Consider the following 16,744-nt stretch of genomic DNA (forward strand, 5'->3'; position numbering starts at 1 on the left):
ACTTAATAGAAAATCAGGTGATAAACGGTGTAAGGAATTAGAAATCAGGCAATTGTTGATATTAAAGCCTTCTCATTTCCATGCAGTTCTCTCCAGTCGTTTTGGCAGAAATGACAAGACCCCCAGTTAAAAGATTCTTTTTTTCATGGTTCCAGTTTATTGTTGTGGGAAACTACAGATACAGAATGGGTATGACAAAATCTTCCTGGTATAATCTCTCAGCATAGCATATCATACAGTGTATATAAATAAAATACAATACAAAAGAGAGAGAAACCCCATGTATATTCCAGTATTGCTCCAGGGAGAAAAACAAACATATACCTTTTATAAATATGTAAATAGGTTACAGTGAACAAGATGAAAAAACAAACAATTAGATTAAATTAATACTTCAAAACTCCTGTAAACAATTAACTGTACACCCAGCATCTCTATAGTCTGAGTGGTTAAGAAACAAGTGACTGTCTTGAACCTCTCTCTGCATTTTTTTTTCAAGCACCCGCAACTGAAATGGACAAATGCATACAAGTCTGGAAGCTGATCAGCCCAGCTCTCGAACGGGTACTGAAACGTAACGGAGCTCAATTTACAATGGAGCTCCAGTTAGGCCCACAATGCAGACACCAGACCAGGCCAGGCCTTGCTGTGGTTCCTGGACACTGCAACATAGGAAGGCTCACTCGTGTTTGACGAGTTGCTCTGTAGTTGGTCCAGGATCCTATGGTCTGTTCTGTACTCTTTGATGGAGAAAGAAATGGGCTCCTTATGACTGTGCTGAACCAACAAGAAGGATTGCTAGGGATCATCTGATAAACTGGTTCACAGTTTCATAGTTGAATAGGAAATCAATGTCTAGGTTTAATCCTTTCATGCTTCAGTTGTGAGCATATACAGCTGAGTGGAATCTTCCCCATATAGACTATGAGGTTTAAGGTGAAATTTTCCAAGAAAGGGTTAAAGTTTAGTCACGTCCAATTATGTGTTATTATGGACAAACAAATAGGGAAACAAACTGGTAATTTTGGCTTTTGCTTACTGTCTTTTGGGTGGGGGTGATTGATGAAAGTGTTTCAGTCACCGTCTGCCTCAGAAAAAGCCAGGGAAAAGTACCAAGACATGCCACTGCACATATTTACACGGCACAAATGAAATCAAAGCAAATTCAATGGTACAGCAATTAGGGTGGGTGTGGCAAGTTTTACAGTATGGTACAGCAGGGGGTTTGTGTATATACAGAAAAAGTTCAAAAAAGACCCTCGGTCAACCCAAGCCTGTCTACTGAGAAGGGAACAGCGTGGAAGACTAATTTGGAAGCGATCCCTCAGTATAAGAGACGACGTCAGGAACGCCATCCACTCCAAAGCACTTTTGCATAAAAACAATAGTTGGTTTCCATTTACTTGTCAACGGTATAGCCCTTTAAAAAAAAAAAAATCCACTTACAAGTACCAAAACCCAAACCATGCTTTCCTGGACATGATGAGCATGTTTCAGTCATTTAACAGATTCCTGTGATTAAGCAGGGGTAGGGGTTCAGGGGTACAGGCTCTATAATACTGTAGTATTTCTAAAATTAGCTGGATTGCAGCTGGCTTGTCTAAAATTCAAACATAGGGCAGACCACACTGTGAAACAGTCTAGTCATCAAAAGGCAGTTCATGAATTGGATGATTACACTTTAACACAGAAAGTGACTGAACTGGAGAAGTACCCAAAGTGCAATTTACTGTGAATTTGCTGCAGCATGTCCAGTGTGTCTTTTGAAAAAGGGTTTTCACAAAAGAAATCAGCTTGAAGTGAGAGGATCAGAACTGCTCAAAGATGGGCAGGCATTCAGACATGGTTATGGACTCTTTAGGATCTGGTAGTTTTTTTTTTCTTTGCACAAACTAATTTATTCTGCATACTTCTGCAAACTGTCAGCACAAACTACTTTCTGTGAAGTGTGCCAGGAAATGAACAAGGGAAACATATAAGCATTGCACAAAGCCACCGGCAAATCATTTGCCCTCAGCTGAGCGCAACACTAACAATTCCCCCCCACGATCATACCCTGTAATTCAGCTTGTTAAAATGACTTCACAGAGGTTGTTCGCTGGCACAGAATGTTTGCAGGACCGATTTGAGCACAACATACAGGAGACATAACTCCATAGCAAAAGGAGATTGCTAAATAATATAAGCCACTCCTTCAAGACTTCGAAGTCTGGGAATTAGAAGAAAGTTTTAAAAGGGTAACTATTTACAAAGTTAAAATATTTTTTCAATTTTTCTTTTTTTTAAATATATAGATGCATCACTTTCTGGAAAAAAACAGAAAGCTGCATTTGAGGTAAGGTAACACCTATTAGCCAGAACAGTCACATGATATACCCCTGTTGCTGAATGGCCACAGGTAGTGAAGGTGATCCAGGCTACAGCACTTCGAGGACTGCAGCCTCACCCATGGCCAATCTATTCACCCCTTAGTGAGCATCCCCAGGGGCCTCCATCCATGACAGCTTAGACTGTTGTGCATGTTTCTTGCAACAGAGTATATACTGCGTACATTCATGGCAAGTAAGTCTGTTTAATGTATGGCTTGAGAACATTTTTGGGCGATTTTATATTGCATGTTTTTTTTTCTTTTCATTTCTTTGTTTTTTTTTAAATATGTTAAAACTTACATTGAGCTTGCACCTAAACTGACCGCTCAAGCACTTGGGAACCTCTGACACAAGTGAATCAGATGCAAACGCATTAAAACAGTCTGGGAACTGCAAGGATGAATGCTGATCATTGGAAGGGAGGCAGGATCTGAAAACAAATGGACTCATCTCTTAAGTAAGCAATAAGAAATGTGTCTTATCTTTGGGATGCATGCTGATAGTGTCAGAATGCCAAGATCACATATTTATCAGGTCTTTTTTTCTCTTTCACATCTTTAGTAATAGGAATTAAATAAGAAACATTCCTCTCACATGCTGCACACTCAGGAGCAGCGATGTCTGCGATCGCTGTTCATTGATCGTGGAGACTTGGGTGTGGGAACAATTTGGCATCCAGCTCTGGTTTCTGAACCAGATAAACAGACCACAGCTCTCTCCAGTCCCCAGCTGATTTTGCACTTCAGACAGGAGAATCAACCTTGTCAAGAGAAGAGAGATCCTGCACATGCAAAACAGTCTACAGAGGTCAGCTTCTGTTGGTCCTCACTTTGTGTTCATGGTAAGAGTGTGCATCTCAGGAGAGCTCATCAAACCTTCATGGATTGGCATTTACAAAACCAAATTCAAGCGAGTTTGTCTTTTGTTCACTCGATTCCACCCCTGGGATGGCCTGAGAGGGTAAAATGCACAGAAATTAGGTTTTCAGACTCTCCCAAGATTGCTCAGTCTCAGTAGTTTTGCACAGTTCTTCCAGCCCGCAGAACACAACTACTAACTTACTCACAGACAGAGAATGTGTTCTTGCTGCTGAATTCTCTGTGGCCCATGCTAAAAATCAGGCAAGCTCCAGAAAGAGCCTCAAAGGAAACTGCAATGGGAAGTATATTTGTGGTACACACAGTATGTGCCAGCATGGTGCAACCCCAATTACCTCCCCCTGGCAATTCATGCCTCAACAGATCGTTAGCACGGCAAACAGAAATTGAACAGAGAAACTCAAGCTGCAGTATACACAACCAGTTAGAAATGCAATACAGGGGTGCATGGATGCAAGGCTCTCAGTACACAGGCGTCTGAGCTCTTTCAGGCTTTGAAAGCAGCCGTCTCTTATCCAAAGAACACAGAAATGTACATACAAGAGCCCAGAGCTCAGAACGCCTGCGATTGACCCACTTTGCTAGGGACTTGGAGTTTTATTTCAATCCCTGAAAAGGACAGGAAAACACATATGATGGTCAGACTTCAATCTTTGTTCTGAAGCTTTTATGAGGAAAAATAGTACAATCTAGGTTTTAATAGTAGAAGGGATCCGATTGGGATGAAGCTGGTTTTGAAGTGTATGAAGGGAGCTCTGCAAGTCACCATTGTTATATACATGATCTACCTCAAGTCATGAGCAATATGAAGTGCATTATTGCAGTCTCTGACCTGCCCACACACCAGATATGAAAACATGCCACATTACAAAAGTAAAAGAAATAAAAATACACTGGTTAGGTAATACTTAAATAATAATATATACATTAAAACAAAAAAATCTATACAAATCCCCAGTGTTCTAGTGTAATATTTTAAAACATTTAAAATGGTAAAATTAAAGTAGGATGGTCCATATCTGACTGAGAAGACATAAGGCCACTTAAGGATTTTGCTTGTTTACAAAAGAAACTACAAAAAATAAATGGAGAGTATTGTCCCTGGAACCTTTCACCTTACAGGTATGCTGCCTGGAGGCCCAGTTTCTCGCAGTGCTGTCCTGGGGAAGAGAGCCCCCAATGGGGCCAGGCTTTGCTCTGACCCCTCTGGGCAGTGTGCAGTGCCCACAGGTCCCCACAGCTCCCACAGCACCAGTCCTGGAACCTACACACTCCCTCCCTCTTTCTATGTCTCTTTCTGTGTCCAGATTTCTTCTCAGGCGGGCACCATGGCTTGGAGGATGTCAATGAGGTTGTCCAGCCCCCAGAGGTAGCCATCCTCCCGGTTGCCCTCCACCCAGGGCTCGCGGTGATCCAAGGTCTGGGGGGGGGGCAGCTTGACCGTCTTCCCAAAGTCAATCATCCACACGCGGGCCAGCTCTGTCTCGTCGTGCACGAACAGCAGAGAGCTACCCACCACCTGGAGGGGGAAGCCGATGGCAGTGAGTGGACAGAGACGCTAGACTGCACGGTTGAGTATCACTGTGGGTTTGGCAAACTGTAGACCTGTTTGTACTAACTGTATTGGCTTGGCACACAACAGGTTCATCTACATTGTGTTGTTCTTTGGAGTCTACGAATATGGCAGCCTTCAGTTACAGATGCAGTTACATCACACTGCTCTGCCCACCCAAAGCCAGTCCAGAACAGAACCCTTCCCCCCTCTCCCAGCACTCACCTCATGGGATTTGAAGAATTCTGATTTTTCTAGCGCTGTTCGGAGCTCCTCCAGCCTCATTAAGTATTTTTTCTTAGAGGAGAGACAAGGAAGGCGTTATGGCCAGAGTCCAGAGATTATACACAGACATACACAACACTTGCACATGCTGTTAGGCACAGAACAGTGGGCAGGATCAGTGATCCCACACAGCTACTGGAAAACTTAATTTTAAAGGACAGTGCACATAAAGGCTTCTTCAATTACAATTCTATGAATAAATCAATTCCTCAGGAGGTGAAACCGTTAGGGCGCAATAAGAGAAGAATGTAATACAGGGGCAATGAGGGGCCAACTTGTTTTTTCACTCAAGAGTGCTACAGAGTTCCGCTTCCCCCTGGAAATGCTTACCAGGATATTTGTGTTCCCATCGACAAAGTCTGCCATCGCCTTCGTCACCTGCTCTTTGTGCTTGGTCTTCTTGAAGTTGGTGTTACAGGTGCCGTCAGCTTTCTGATAAATGATATTAAAAAGACCGTTAATCAAAACCCAGCAATGTCTGCTCTCCCCAAGAACCCATGGTGCTACTGGTCAGCTGGTGGGATAAAGCAGCAGTACCATTCCACAGTCCCCTATTCTACACACAGTGTTCTAGAGACTGTCATTCCATAGACCCCTATTCTACACCCAGTGTGACTGCACCCTGGCGCCGACGCCCACCTTGATGCCCTCGATGCGGAAGCCCAGCGTGGCGGTGGAGCTGAGCGTCTCCCTCCATTGCATGTAGCGCGGCTTGAGCACGGCCTGCTGGGTACGCTCCTCGGCCGTGGGGGCCTGCGGGTCCACCGCCACCATCTTGTCATACATGTCCTTCCGCGGCTTGGGCTTCTCACGGGCCTTCACCAGCTCCTCCTCCAGGTACGTCCTGACAGGAGGCGAGAGAGACATCAGACAATGAAACAATACAAATACTCTCAAGTTGCAAGGGTGCTAGCTGTGCATCTTTAATACCACACTGTGAGAAGCAATAAAGGACTGTACTTGTTCCACTCTGTCCACTAGGGGGCATTAATGAACTATCAAACCACTAAACAGGACAAGAAATGTCAAAACATATATACATTTTTATCAAAATGACTGATTTATATTATAAACACACACACATCAGTTAGTCACGATAATAAATATTTTGATTGTAGTTGGACAGAAGACCTTTCATTCATTACTATAATTATTGACATTTTATTCCCAGATATACTTCAGGACATTCAAAGTTTTTTAGTCCTATTCCTAATCCCCATACATGTAACATGACTTCTAACCAGGTGCATAGCAGGGCATAGTGTACAGACCATGCCACAGTAGAGTATCACTACACAGAGAGGACGTGGAGCTCACCTGCTGCCCATCTTGCAGTCCATGATGGAGGGGGAGTCAAACTCTGCCAGCAGGTCCTCCATCTGATTGTAGGATTCACCGTCCCGCTCCACCACTCCATAGTACCCTGGGACGAAGGGCCGCAGCGTGTCTCCCATCAGGCACTGCAGACACTGCTGCTCGCACTCGCAGTACTTCTTCAGGATCTTGCCGTAGTCTCCTGCCTTGAAGTTCCCTGCACACAGATACACACACACTTCACTACCTGCCCTGCAGCCCAGACACGCTCGCCCCACTGCGCTTACCAAGGAGTCCAAGTCTAACTAGTCACTTCCTGACGATACACATATGCTTTTTTTTATTTTATTGTGAATAAGCAATTGTAGTCTCTGCTTTGCTGCCGTCCCATTTAACTGCATCGCAATTTCGGTTAAACTTCATCAGTTCTATGTGGTACCCTTGACTTGCACTGCACATTGTAAAACTACTGCACTATTACAATATGACCAACAACCACCTTGCTGGGATTTCAGAACACACCAACTGTAACCCTTGTGAATTGCCTTATATAAAAGCATCTGACAAAATGCATAAATAACAATAACAGTGGTAGATTTACAAGGTACAGTCTGTTAGCACTAAACAAAGTTAAGCATAGAAGCCAATCACAGTCAAGGAGCCTCCACAGCTTTATCAATGGCAGGTATGATAATATACTGTTAAGCGTATGCCATGGGGCTGTCTGTGTCTTACCTGCATGCCCTGCTAGCTGCACCCAGGGATAGCGCTTCTTGAAGGACACAATGAAAGGAGACCAGTGCACCATGGTCTTCAGCTTCTTCCACTTGTTCTGCGGAGAAGGACAGAAACACAAGCATGTCAGACCTCTGTACTGCTGACCTGGAACACCACTCCTATCAGGAAAACTCTGGGATATCAGCCCAGACCTGAGGGGGTGTTAAATAAGTGTTGTAAGGACGATTGGACTCTGCACTGATTACATTTGCAAACACTGGAGGGGGGGGGGGAGGGTATTGTGGTTACAGACTCCGCATCAAGAAGAACCAGTGCCTATTCACAGCTATGCTACAGGATCTAACATGGGCCTTGCAGGATATTAGAAAATCCAATGCAAGTGTGACACATGGCCCACACAGTTCCTTTCGGGAACAGGCTTCCTACAGTTCAAGTGGTTGTAGTGTCTGGGGCAGCCCGCTTTTGTGGCATGTGAAAAATACTTCATGACTAAGCCGTGCTGTGTTGCACATGCACCAGTTCAACACTCCACACACCAAGTGAGCAGAGGACTCTCATTCTGATGAATTGTGCAACTGTGGCTGTGTGATTTGCTCACTCAACCAATTGGCTGCCTCAAATGCCAGTTTTACAACTGGTCCTTTTATTTCACCTTCATTTAATGCAAGTGTCTATGCATTTTGTTAGCCATTTGTTTTTGTTACCCTCCCTAGCCCAATTCTACTATCCTGCTTGTAAGGTAGTTTGGACAAAAACAAAAAATCAATCAATCAATCACAAAGGGTTTCCAGAGGCAGCACAAACCAAAATGTGCTAATTCATCAAAGGAAAAACATCTGTCCCAGCCATAATAGACAGATGTTGAAAGGAGGAAGCAATAACACCTCCTGCTGCACAAACACTTATAGCAGGATCTCAGTCTGGTGTCTCTTGCAAAGATCAGAGGATAAGGCGGCTAGGAACTTGCTCGAGGTGACAGTGGCTACACCCTGGTGCCTGGAAGCCCTTTTCATAAACCACCTGGTCTCCTCAACACAAATCAGAAATTTGAGCTGGAGGGATGCAGTTAGATGCAGCTAATCAAGGTCTATGTTGCTTTCCCAGGTGCGTTTGGGAAGGTACCCTGGGGAAGGGGGATGCTGTGTGGCAGGAGAAGACAGTTCTCTGCACAAGCTGGTGCCTGTCTCTGACTTTCAAAAGCATTGTTAGATTGTGGCTGTGGATACACTATGCAGGCAGTAAGTCATATCTAACATAGGAATTTTAAAAGTGGGATCTGCAATTCTGATCCCACAGAGTCTGAAAAACATAAACTGACACATTTTTATTTAAAAGCTTAACATGTTTTCCAGTTATCTGCTCACTAACTGAAATGCTCCCTTTACCCATGCCATGCCACATTTAATCAATTTCTGCTATCACTATGAGACCTAGAGACCTCTGCTGCCATTGATCTAGTCAGACAGAGCAAACTCCCATGAAGAAAGAATTCACTGTTCAAATAGGCTGGCTTTTCTTCTGCAAGAACAGCAAGCGTGAAAGAGTAGCTATGGAATATTTAACTTCAGCACACTATTAAGAACTTTGAACATACATTATTATTATGGTTATTGATATGAATAATATTATCTGTCCTAACTTAGTATGTGGTTTACATTACATTACAGAACCCGGAAAGTTGTCTGAGGTTGCAAAGATCTAGTCAGATTAATACAAACCGTGATAAAATTCGTAATGGAAGGAAAAAACTAAAAAACAAAAAACTTTTCGAGTACAGACCCAGCCTTAGTCCCTGGTCATAGCACAGTATTCCTGTGTTCTCTCAACCTACTGGATACCATGCTAATGATATACTTGGATAACAACTCAAGTGGCTTCATTCTGCAGGGGCAGTGACGGAAGGCCCCTGAAAGGGCAAATCACATACAACAAACCAAACTGATGCGAGGCAACGGTGAGATGGAGACATACAAAAGTGCCCTCTGCAATTGCACACCTATGCCACATAGGATTAACTGAATAACAAGCAAGCACTAACACTAGCTGGCTGCCCTCTGAGGCCATTCCCCCTTGCACCAGAGCGTGATTTTGTTTTCCTAGTACCTGATAATCAGATATTGATAAATGAATTAGAAAAATCAAAAGGTCCAGTTCCGAGGACATGTATAGTTATTTTAAAACACATTATCCCAGACTGACAAGTGGCTCATCAGATAAGCGCCTCGTAAAGCAGTGCAGGCCTGGCCAGAGATTACAGATGATTGTCAAAACCAGGCTTGCAAACACAACATAATTGGTGATCATTAAAAAAATATATGTTTTTTTTTTTAGATCGTTCACACCATGGATACTGATTTCGGGCAAAAGATAGAATAACTAATTATTAGTATTATTTGTATAGATCATTCAAACAATCCATAAAAGATACAATAAATGTTGGTTATTATTATAGTTTTAGATCATTTGAACCATGCACACAAATTTCTACATGAAGCAGAGTTCCTTGAAGAGTTCATTAAGAGTTCTGAAAGGACAGCAATGCCAAGCCAATCCGCAAGTCACTCTCCTGACAACCTGAAGGCCAGATTAAGTGGACAGCCCAGTCACCATGTAAGATGGGTGTCGTGTGTCCCGAGATCCATTACACCACTGGTCAGGCAATCTCTTAACTGGATAACAAGCTCCTCTGACAGGCTCTTGGATGGAGGGATAAAGCACTGACGGGCGATGTGTCGTGACAAGGCAGCCCTGCATGACACTTCCCGAAATGCAAACTGCATGGGGGCCTGAGCAAAACCAGTCGAGCAGGCAACTTGATCCACTTAGTCACAGAATTTAAAATTAAGAGCAAACTTTCGATTTCTCCCCCTTCCGATTCATCCACTCCCCCAGCTGTGCGATGAAAGCCCTACTGGTTGGACACACAGCACAGATGTCTCTGCTGTTCAAATGCCAGTTTAACATGCATAACAAGACAAACATTCATACACAATAAGCAGCTGGATCTGCTCCCCCCCTTCAACCAGCTTTGCCAAACCAGTGTGATCATCAGCAGTCCCATTCTGATTTGACATTTGAAGAATTTTGCTTGCTTCACCCACAGTGTTTGCAGCGTACGTGACAAGCTGACATTCCACGAATCTCCCGTAGAGAACTGGGCACTGCTGTTTTGCTACTAGAGCTTATTCTCAGATCTAGGACTCACCAAGTGCTACGGCACAGCAGTTTCAGTCACTGTGGTTAGTATAAACACACTGACCTCTATTGGATTTTTACCAGCAGCTTATATTTTCCATATAGATAGACTCAGTTGTGGTAGCTGCAGTTATGAAGAAAAGAAACACTTACCTGTTGGAAAAAACAGCTGATCTGCGAGTGAACCTCAAGGCTTACTCAGTGTGATTAAAGAGACAGCAGGGCAGCAGATTAAAACCTTGTATGTCTCATTATCGGTTGGGTGTTAACTACTTTTAAAGGCAGAAAGCCAACAATTACTCACTTGCTCATTTGCACACAAAAAACGTCGGTCAATCACCTCCAGGCTTCCGAAGCCAACAAAGGCAAAGTGCCGTGGAGAGTCTCTGGGAACAGATTAGATCAGGCTGTGCACAAACACTAGAGATCTGCCGGCTGGCCCCTCCTCAGCCAATCACAGTGCTCCATCTTGGCAGGGGCGGCCCATCCCCAGGACAACTCACTGACACTCCCACTCATGTTCAAAGAATGAGGGAGTGTGACACAAAGTTCACTCACACACACCTGAAACTCACAGCAATTACAACCCCCCTCCTCCCCCCCAAAAAAGTGGCACTCTCTAGGAGGTTGGGAGGAGGGGGCTGGTAGATATGGGTATACACACACCCAACATTTTCAAAAATGTTTGGCACTCAAAACACAACAAAACTGAAACTAAGGAGAGGCACAGACCTGCTTTCAGACACAAGACCTGCGAGATTCTTAGACACTCTGACACACGCATGTGCACACACTCACACACATGCGTGTGAGTACCACTCCACTGAGGACAGTCAGAGACACTCACTGTCAAGGCCTGCTCACATGGGCCCGTCACCTCACGTGACCACTCGAGTCAACAACCAGGCAAACCCATGCTCTTCTTCCCTGGCAAAACCACATAGCAAACCAAAAAAACTAAATGTGGAGGTCCTGGTGCAAATCAAAAACGATACAATAAAAATAAAAAATTAAAAGTTAGTCCAAATGATGAGAACTTCGAAGATAAATCCTCAGCTGGAAAGCATGCATTCATACATGTAGTATTTTGGCTTGAAGAGCAGAAGGGTTTCTCCAGGCAGTTGTTATTTGAAGGAAAACAACCAGCATATAAACCCACCAACGCCCCAACACCACCAACCAACCAAGCCGACCCTCTGTGCTAGCTCTCCCCATCCCTCCCTCACTGCTGCCATTTAATAGATCAAAGCTTTACAAAGCCTTTGCAAAATTTGGATACTGGATACTTCACAACATCTCCTTCCTGGGAAACAAATTTGTTTTTAAAAGCTGAACTGGACACAGAGGACTAGAGGAAACCCTGTAGTGCTGAAAGGTAAATAAGCTTTATTCACTGTTTGGAAGGAGGACCCTGGGTGAGGCGGTATGGGCAGCAGCAATGCTAGCTTGACAGTTTGCCCTGTAAAAAGCCTTTTATGTACTGTTACAAAAGCAAACACTATAAGTAAACACTAGGACAGAGGATCGCTAATGATTACACACTGCAGGAACGGAATCAACTGCTCTGGTTTACCAATATAGCCTGGAAAAACATCTGTCCCCAGCAGGCACACTAAGCAGTTGCTTACATTGTTAGATCTCCTGTTGTTTACAGTGGTTTCTCCTATGCCCCCTGCCTTTAGCTCTTTTCTAGGACTCCACTGTATTATGTCTGCACTTTCATGTCTGTCACCTCTTTGATCTAGGATGTATCCCTTCTATTTTTAACTATACAGCTGCACTTTTGTAATTCTAAAACATGTACTTTATGCTTAATTTTAATTTTGTATTGAACTGTATAGTTGCACTTTTATAATGCTTATGTGACGTGGAAGTCGCCCATGATAATAAAAAATAAACCGCATGAGTATGACCGTGTGGGGCAACAGTGTCCCACTCTACGGATTCCTTAAATTTGTTCTCTTTATAGGTCAAAACCTAGAATAGATGCAGATTGAAACAATACCTTGGTCTCACTGGCAAATTAGCTAGAAAGGTTTTTTGAAAAGTGTCAGAGAGATGAACTAGAACACAATCCAGAATGCTCTAATCAGTCCTGGAGAGTCTGGGCTCAGCTGGGGTGGAGGGAATTACCCCAGTTGCTCTTTCCTCGATGACTGAGGTTGCATAAGCAGCGATGCAGGAGATACAGGCAGGAATCAGGAACCAGAGAAAGTCCAGGGTGCACTTATTAGAAGGAGTGGAGGATGAGGACAGGCAGTCCCATCTGTGTGCTGATGAATCTAGACCACAGTCACACAGATAGAGAGAGGGGGGAGTCAATGTGCCCAAGTTCTTATCTCAGACTTCTTTTCACTTACAGTAAATGCTTGGTCCTCAGCACTGCAGATTACAAGAGACAACCCGATAAACATGCACAGTAAAGACACATTTTACAAATAAAGAGATCAATAAGTTAAATGAATCATAAGACATACGTAAACTGAGATGTTAACAACGGTGCTGAGTCAACTCTGTGACGAAAAGACCAGACTTCCTCAAAATATGAATCAGTGTCATTTCAACATATGTTGCAAACTCCTTGCAGTAACTGCCTAATGCACAACAAACCAAAGCTCTACCAAGAGCCAGGACATGCTGAAGCCCTGGGAATGGGACATGGCATAATCTTATTGCCACATCCAGAGCCTGAAAGAAAAAGGCACCTGAAATTCTGAATAAGCCGCACACTTTGTTTTGCTATCAATAGATCCAGAGCTTCAAAGCTTTAACGGCAGGAAGATCAATGAAAATGACTAATAGCAGGAACTTATAACACATGACTGCTGTGCTTCATTCATGTTGTATTGACACCCTGCTTGTAGAGTGTCAGATTTGGGTGATATTTTGAGCAATACTTTGACAGCAACTGCATTGTGCTGGCTCTCTGGCCATGTGTCTGGAAATGGTAATCAAGCAGTCTACAACCCAGCCCAGCATGTCAAACACAAGAGTAGGTTTCTACAGGCCACAGCCTCGCAATGCTCTTGGTAAGCCGTGACAGTGCTGAGCAAACAGTCTCTTACACTAGTGGACGTGTACAGGACCATTGATGGTACAGTGGACAACGTGGACATATTTGATTTCAAGTTACAGCTGCTACTTAGAAGGGAAGTTAATAATTCAGGGGAGCAGTGGAGAGATAATGTGATGCCAGTTCATGATTTATTGCTTTGGAAAATAAAACAAATTATTTGACAGCACCCAGAGTTCTCCCAAAACTGTGCATATTCTCTGCATTGGCAACATTGAACGCATCAGATATGTTTCAGCATGTTGTTTGTGACCCATCTTAATTTTTTTTAATTAACACTTCATCTTCCTAGCCAGGGACAATGAAAACTAGTGATCCTAGCTTGGGGCATTGAATCAAGTGTTAGTGTGCGACCTGGAGTTCATACAGTAACAGACTATGGGACATTTTAGCATTCCTATACAGTTGTTCGGGGTGCACAGTTTAATCTGCACAGACTGATGTGCTGAACGTCTCTCTATTCCAAAATTGCGTGATTGAGATTAACTAGGAAGAGCAAGTGAGAAGAAATCAGGTCAAGTGAATCAAAGCGAAAATCAGGCAGCAGTTTTTCATCGGGGAATTCCAGCTGTAAATCGAGCTTTGACAATGTCGACATTGGAATCCACCTGGAATTTGGGTTGCATGGCACCTATTGTGTCTATTTGTGTCATAATTGTTTCTCCCCCTTAATGGGATTTTCAGTAAGGTGTTTTGAGATGGGATTCACAGTAACATTGGTGCACCACAATAAGACTTTTGTTTTCAAAGTTAGGTGGAATTAAACTGGAGCACTGGTTCGCCTATAATTCACTCAGATGTAGCTAAAATCCTGAAATTTGGCTTAGCCAGCTTCACCCTCTTGTACCAGAACTGTCTTTTATTGCCATGGTGCTTAAAACAAAGCACACTTGAGTCAATAGAAAAAAATCCAGAGTTCTCATTCTGAAGACCGTCTCTGGTGCAGATACCAAATCAATGATGTTCAGCTCACATTCCGCTGGATTCCTCTGTGACACGTTGTCTCTGGAATCAGCAGAAATCAGCCGAGTGGTCCGCGTGCCAAAAAAGTTTGAGAAACACTGCTCTAGACACCCTCTTCTCACCTCCCCATCCCTTCACACTCACTCAATGGAATTCCTAATGCAAACATGTACTACCGGTAAGCACAAACCAGTCGGGTGAGTATTTAGCAGATGGAAAAAACCATCAAGGCAAGGCGAAAGGATGCACAAACAAAAAGGAAATGCCAGCTTTTGTATATCAGAGTAGTCACCCTGAGCCCTTCCTTTCAGAATGCCATTAAAGCCACTTTTGGAAACTCAGCCACTCAGCAAGCATTGTTCCCCTGTGTCCATGAACCTTTCACTGGCAATAAAATCTTGGAATTTATGACTAAAACATCGATGACTATGCATTAGAAAGCACATTCTAAAGGGGGATATGAAAATAGTCATTCTGCCATATTTAAACATATGAAGTGTACGTGCAGTCACTTGCCCCCTGGGTGATTAGATAGGAAGACAATAGGGTGGAGACAGATGAGGTTTTGGGATACACTGACTGCTTGTGCACAGGTAAGAGATTTCCTGTACCTCTGCTCTGTGTGGGTGTGATTGCTTGACTGTAATTATTCTTCCTTACTGAGGATTGATAATGAGAAATGAAACCATCACATGTGTTCAATACAAGCATAGCCTACATAGATTTACATTTTCATATGCTACATTTTATGCTACTTGCACTTTAGGCTAGGGCAATAAAACAATGCAATCGGACGTACTTGTTTACGATTACGATTATCTATTTGCAGACAATCTAGCGGCTAGTTCAAACAGCAGAGCTTAGTGCTGGCGCAAAAAACAATTCCACAACCTCACACGCACACCTGGACAATTCCAACTTGGACACAAACACAAACGTAATGCAAGCTACAAAAGTATACACCAGACTACCACCCACAAAGAGAGAGATCCCGGCCTTATTTACACCACAGAGGCTGATCAGGCACCGCAAATTGACTGGTTCACCCCATTCTTCCAGTTACAGAAAAGTTTGCACCGTCATCAACATTCATGGCATATGAAAGAAAGCACCTGCATATTGTTTTGCAACGTATTTCTGACGCACAATTCAACATTACAAGCCATTATAATCCTGACAATATAATCCCCATCACATGGTGGAAATGTCCTCTCTATTGGTCGGTCTTGCTTGCGTTTTAATTTGTGTGAATTGGTTATTTCTTCATGTAGGTACAAGTCTACTGTGGATTACTGACTTAATAAATAAATAAACAATGGAGAAGAATGCAGAAAAACAACAACAACCTACAACTATAAATATGTGCTGACCCTCTCTCAGTCTGCTAACTCAGTTTTTTCTCTTAAACACCACTTTCAGTTTGTTTCCCTAAACCACATCCCCTTCCCTGCTGCTCTTCAAACACTGCGCTGAACAACACCAAATCAGTTCCAATAAAAAAACATGCTAACAAATACCAAGAGCTGCGTGGAGGCTTTGTTTGAGTTTTTACTGTCGCTGAACATTTTGTCCTGCCTAGCTTTGCATTAACCCCCCCCAGCGCCTGGGATGATTCCACCCCAGAAGAATGCCCTGAATTTGCAGGGCTGTGCTGGTCCATGGCTGCTAGTTCAAATTGCTGTGAATTGGTATAGGCACACCCCTCCCTAAATAATTTCAATTCATTTCCTGCTTACACGGCCTCTGTGACTTGAGAGAGATATTGGTCAAATCCTGAACACTACGATGCACAGCCTTATAACATAACATAGCGAAAAGGGCAGTGAAAGCAAATTAATCTATGTGCATGGGGGTTCATTTTATCTCACATCCTCAGTGCCCATGAATCCTGTGGCACCACTGTACTATTCACTGTGTCTGTCACCTTGGTGAACGGCGTTCTACACCCCTCACAGAAAACACTCTCAGAGCCATTGAATAACCAGTTTGTGCACGACTACTGGCGAGTGGAAAAACTCAAAACACACAGCCTCATCCACCCGAGTGCAGAGCGCATGAAACTCTTATCAAACCGTCACATATCTCAACTGTTCAAGCACACTTTAGAACAAACCGCAAACTTCAGACTCAAGAACAGAAGCCTACATTAAGCCATATGTCTTTTATAAGCAGGGAGGAAAAAAACTAAAACAAAAATATTCACCATCAAAATAAAATAAGATAGAGTCCCCCCCTGCCCAAAAAATAGCTGTTGTTCAAACAATATCCTCCAGATATCCAATTAACATGTCTAGCCACTTGAGCGAATTCACATTCCCCAAAATAAATGCCACTGGGAGAAAACATCTAACCCTCTTAAACTATAATTTTTAGCACC

General features: G+C 43.3%; 1 protein-coding gene across 1 annotated transcript in view; it reads right to left on the reverse strand.

Moving 5' to 3' along the window:
• Positions 1-134: 134 nt before the first annotated feature.
• Positions 135-16,744, reverse strand: part of itpkcb (inositol-trisphosphate 3-kinase Cb) — a 47,066-nt gene continuing 30,456 nt past the window's right edge. Inside the window, exons 3-8 of the mRNA XM_066704060.1 lie at positions 7,134-7,230; positions 6,402-6,615; positions 5,724-5,928; positions 5,415-5,516; positions 5,025-5,096; positions 135-4,766 (exon numbers count right to left, since the gene is read on the reverse strand). Coding sequence (XP_066560157.1) covers positions 4,563-4,766; positions 5,025-5,096; positions 5,415-5,516; positions 5,724-5,928; positions 6,402-6,615; positions 7,134-7,230 — 894 coding nt within the window. The 3' untranslated portion in view covers positions 135-4,562. The remainder of the gene's footprint in view (positions 4,767-5,024; positions 5,097-5,414; positions 5,517-5,723; positions 5,929-6,401; positions 6,616-7,133; positions 7,231-16,744) is intronic.

Source organism: Amia ocellicauda, chromosome 5 (genome assembly GCF_036373705.1).
Source record: "Amia ocellicauda isolate fAmiCal2 chromosome 5, fAmiCal2.hap1, whole genome shotgun sequence".
In the NCBI taxonomy this organism is placed as follows: Eukaryota; Metazoa; Chordata; class Actinopteri; order Amiiformes; family Amiidae; genus Amia; species Amia ocellicauda.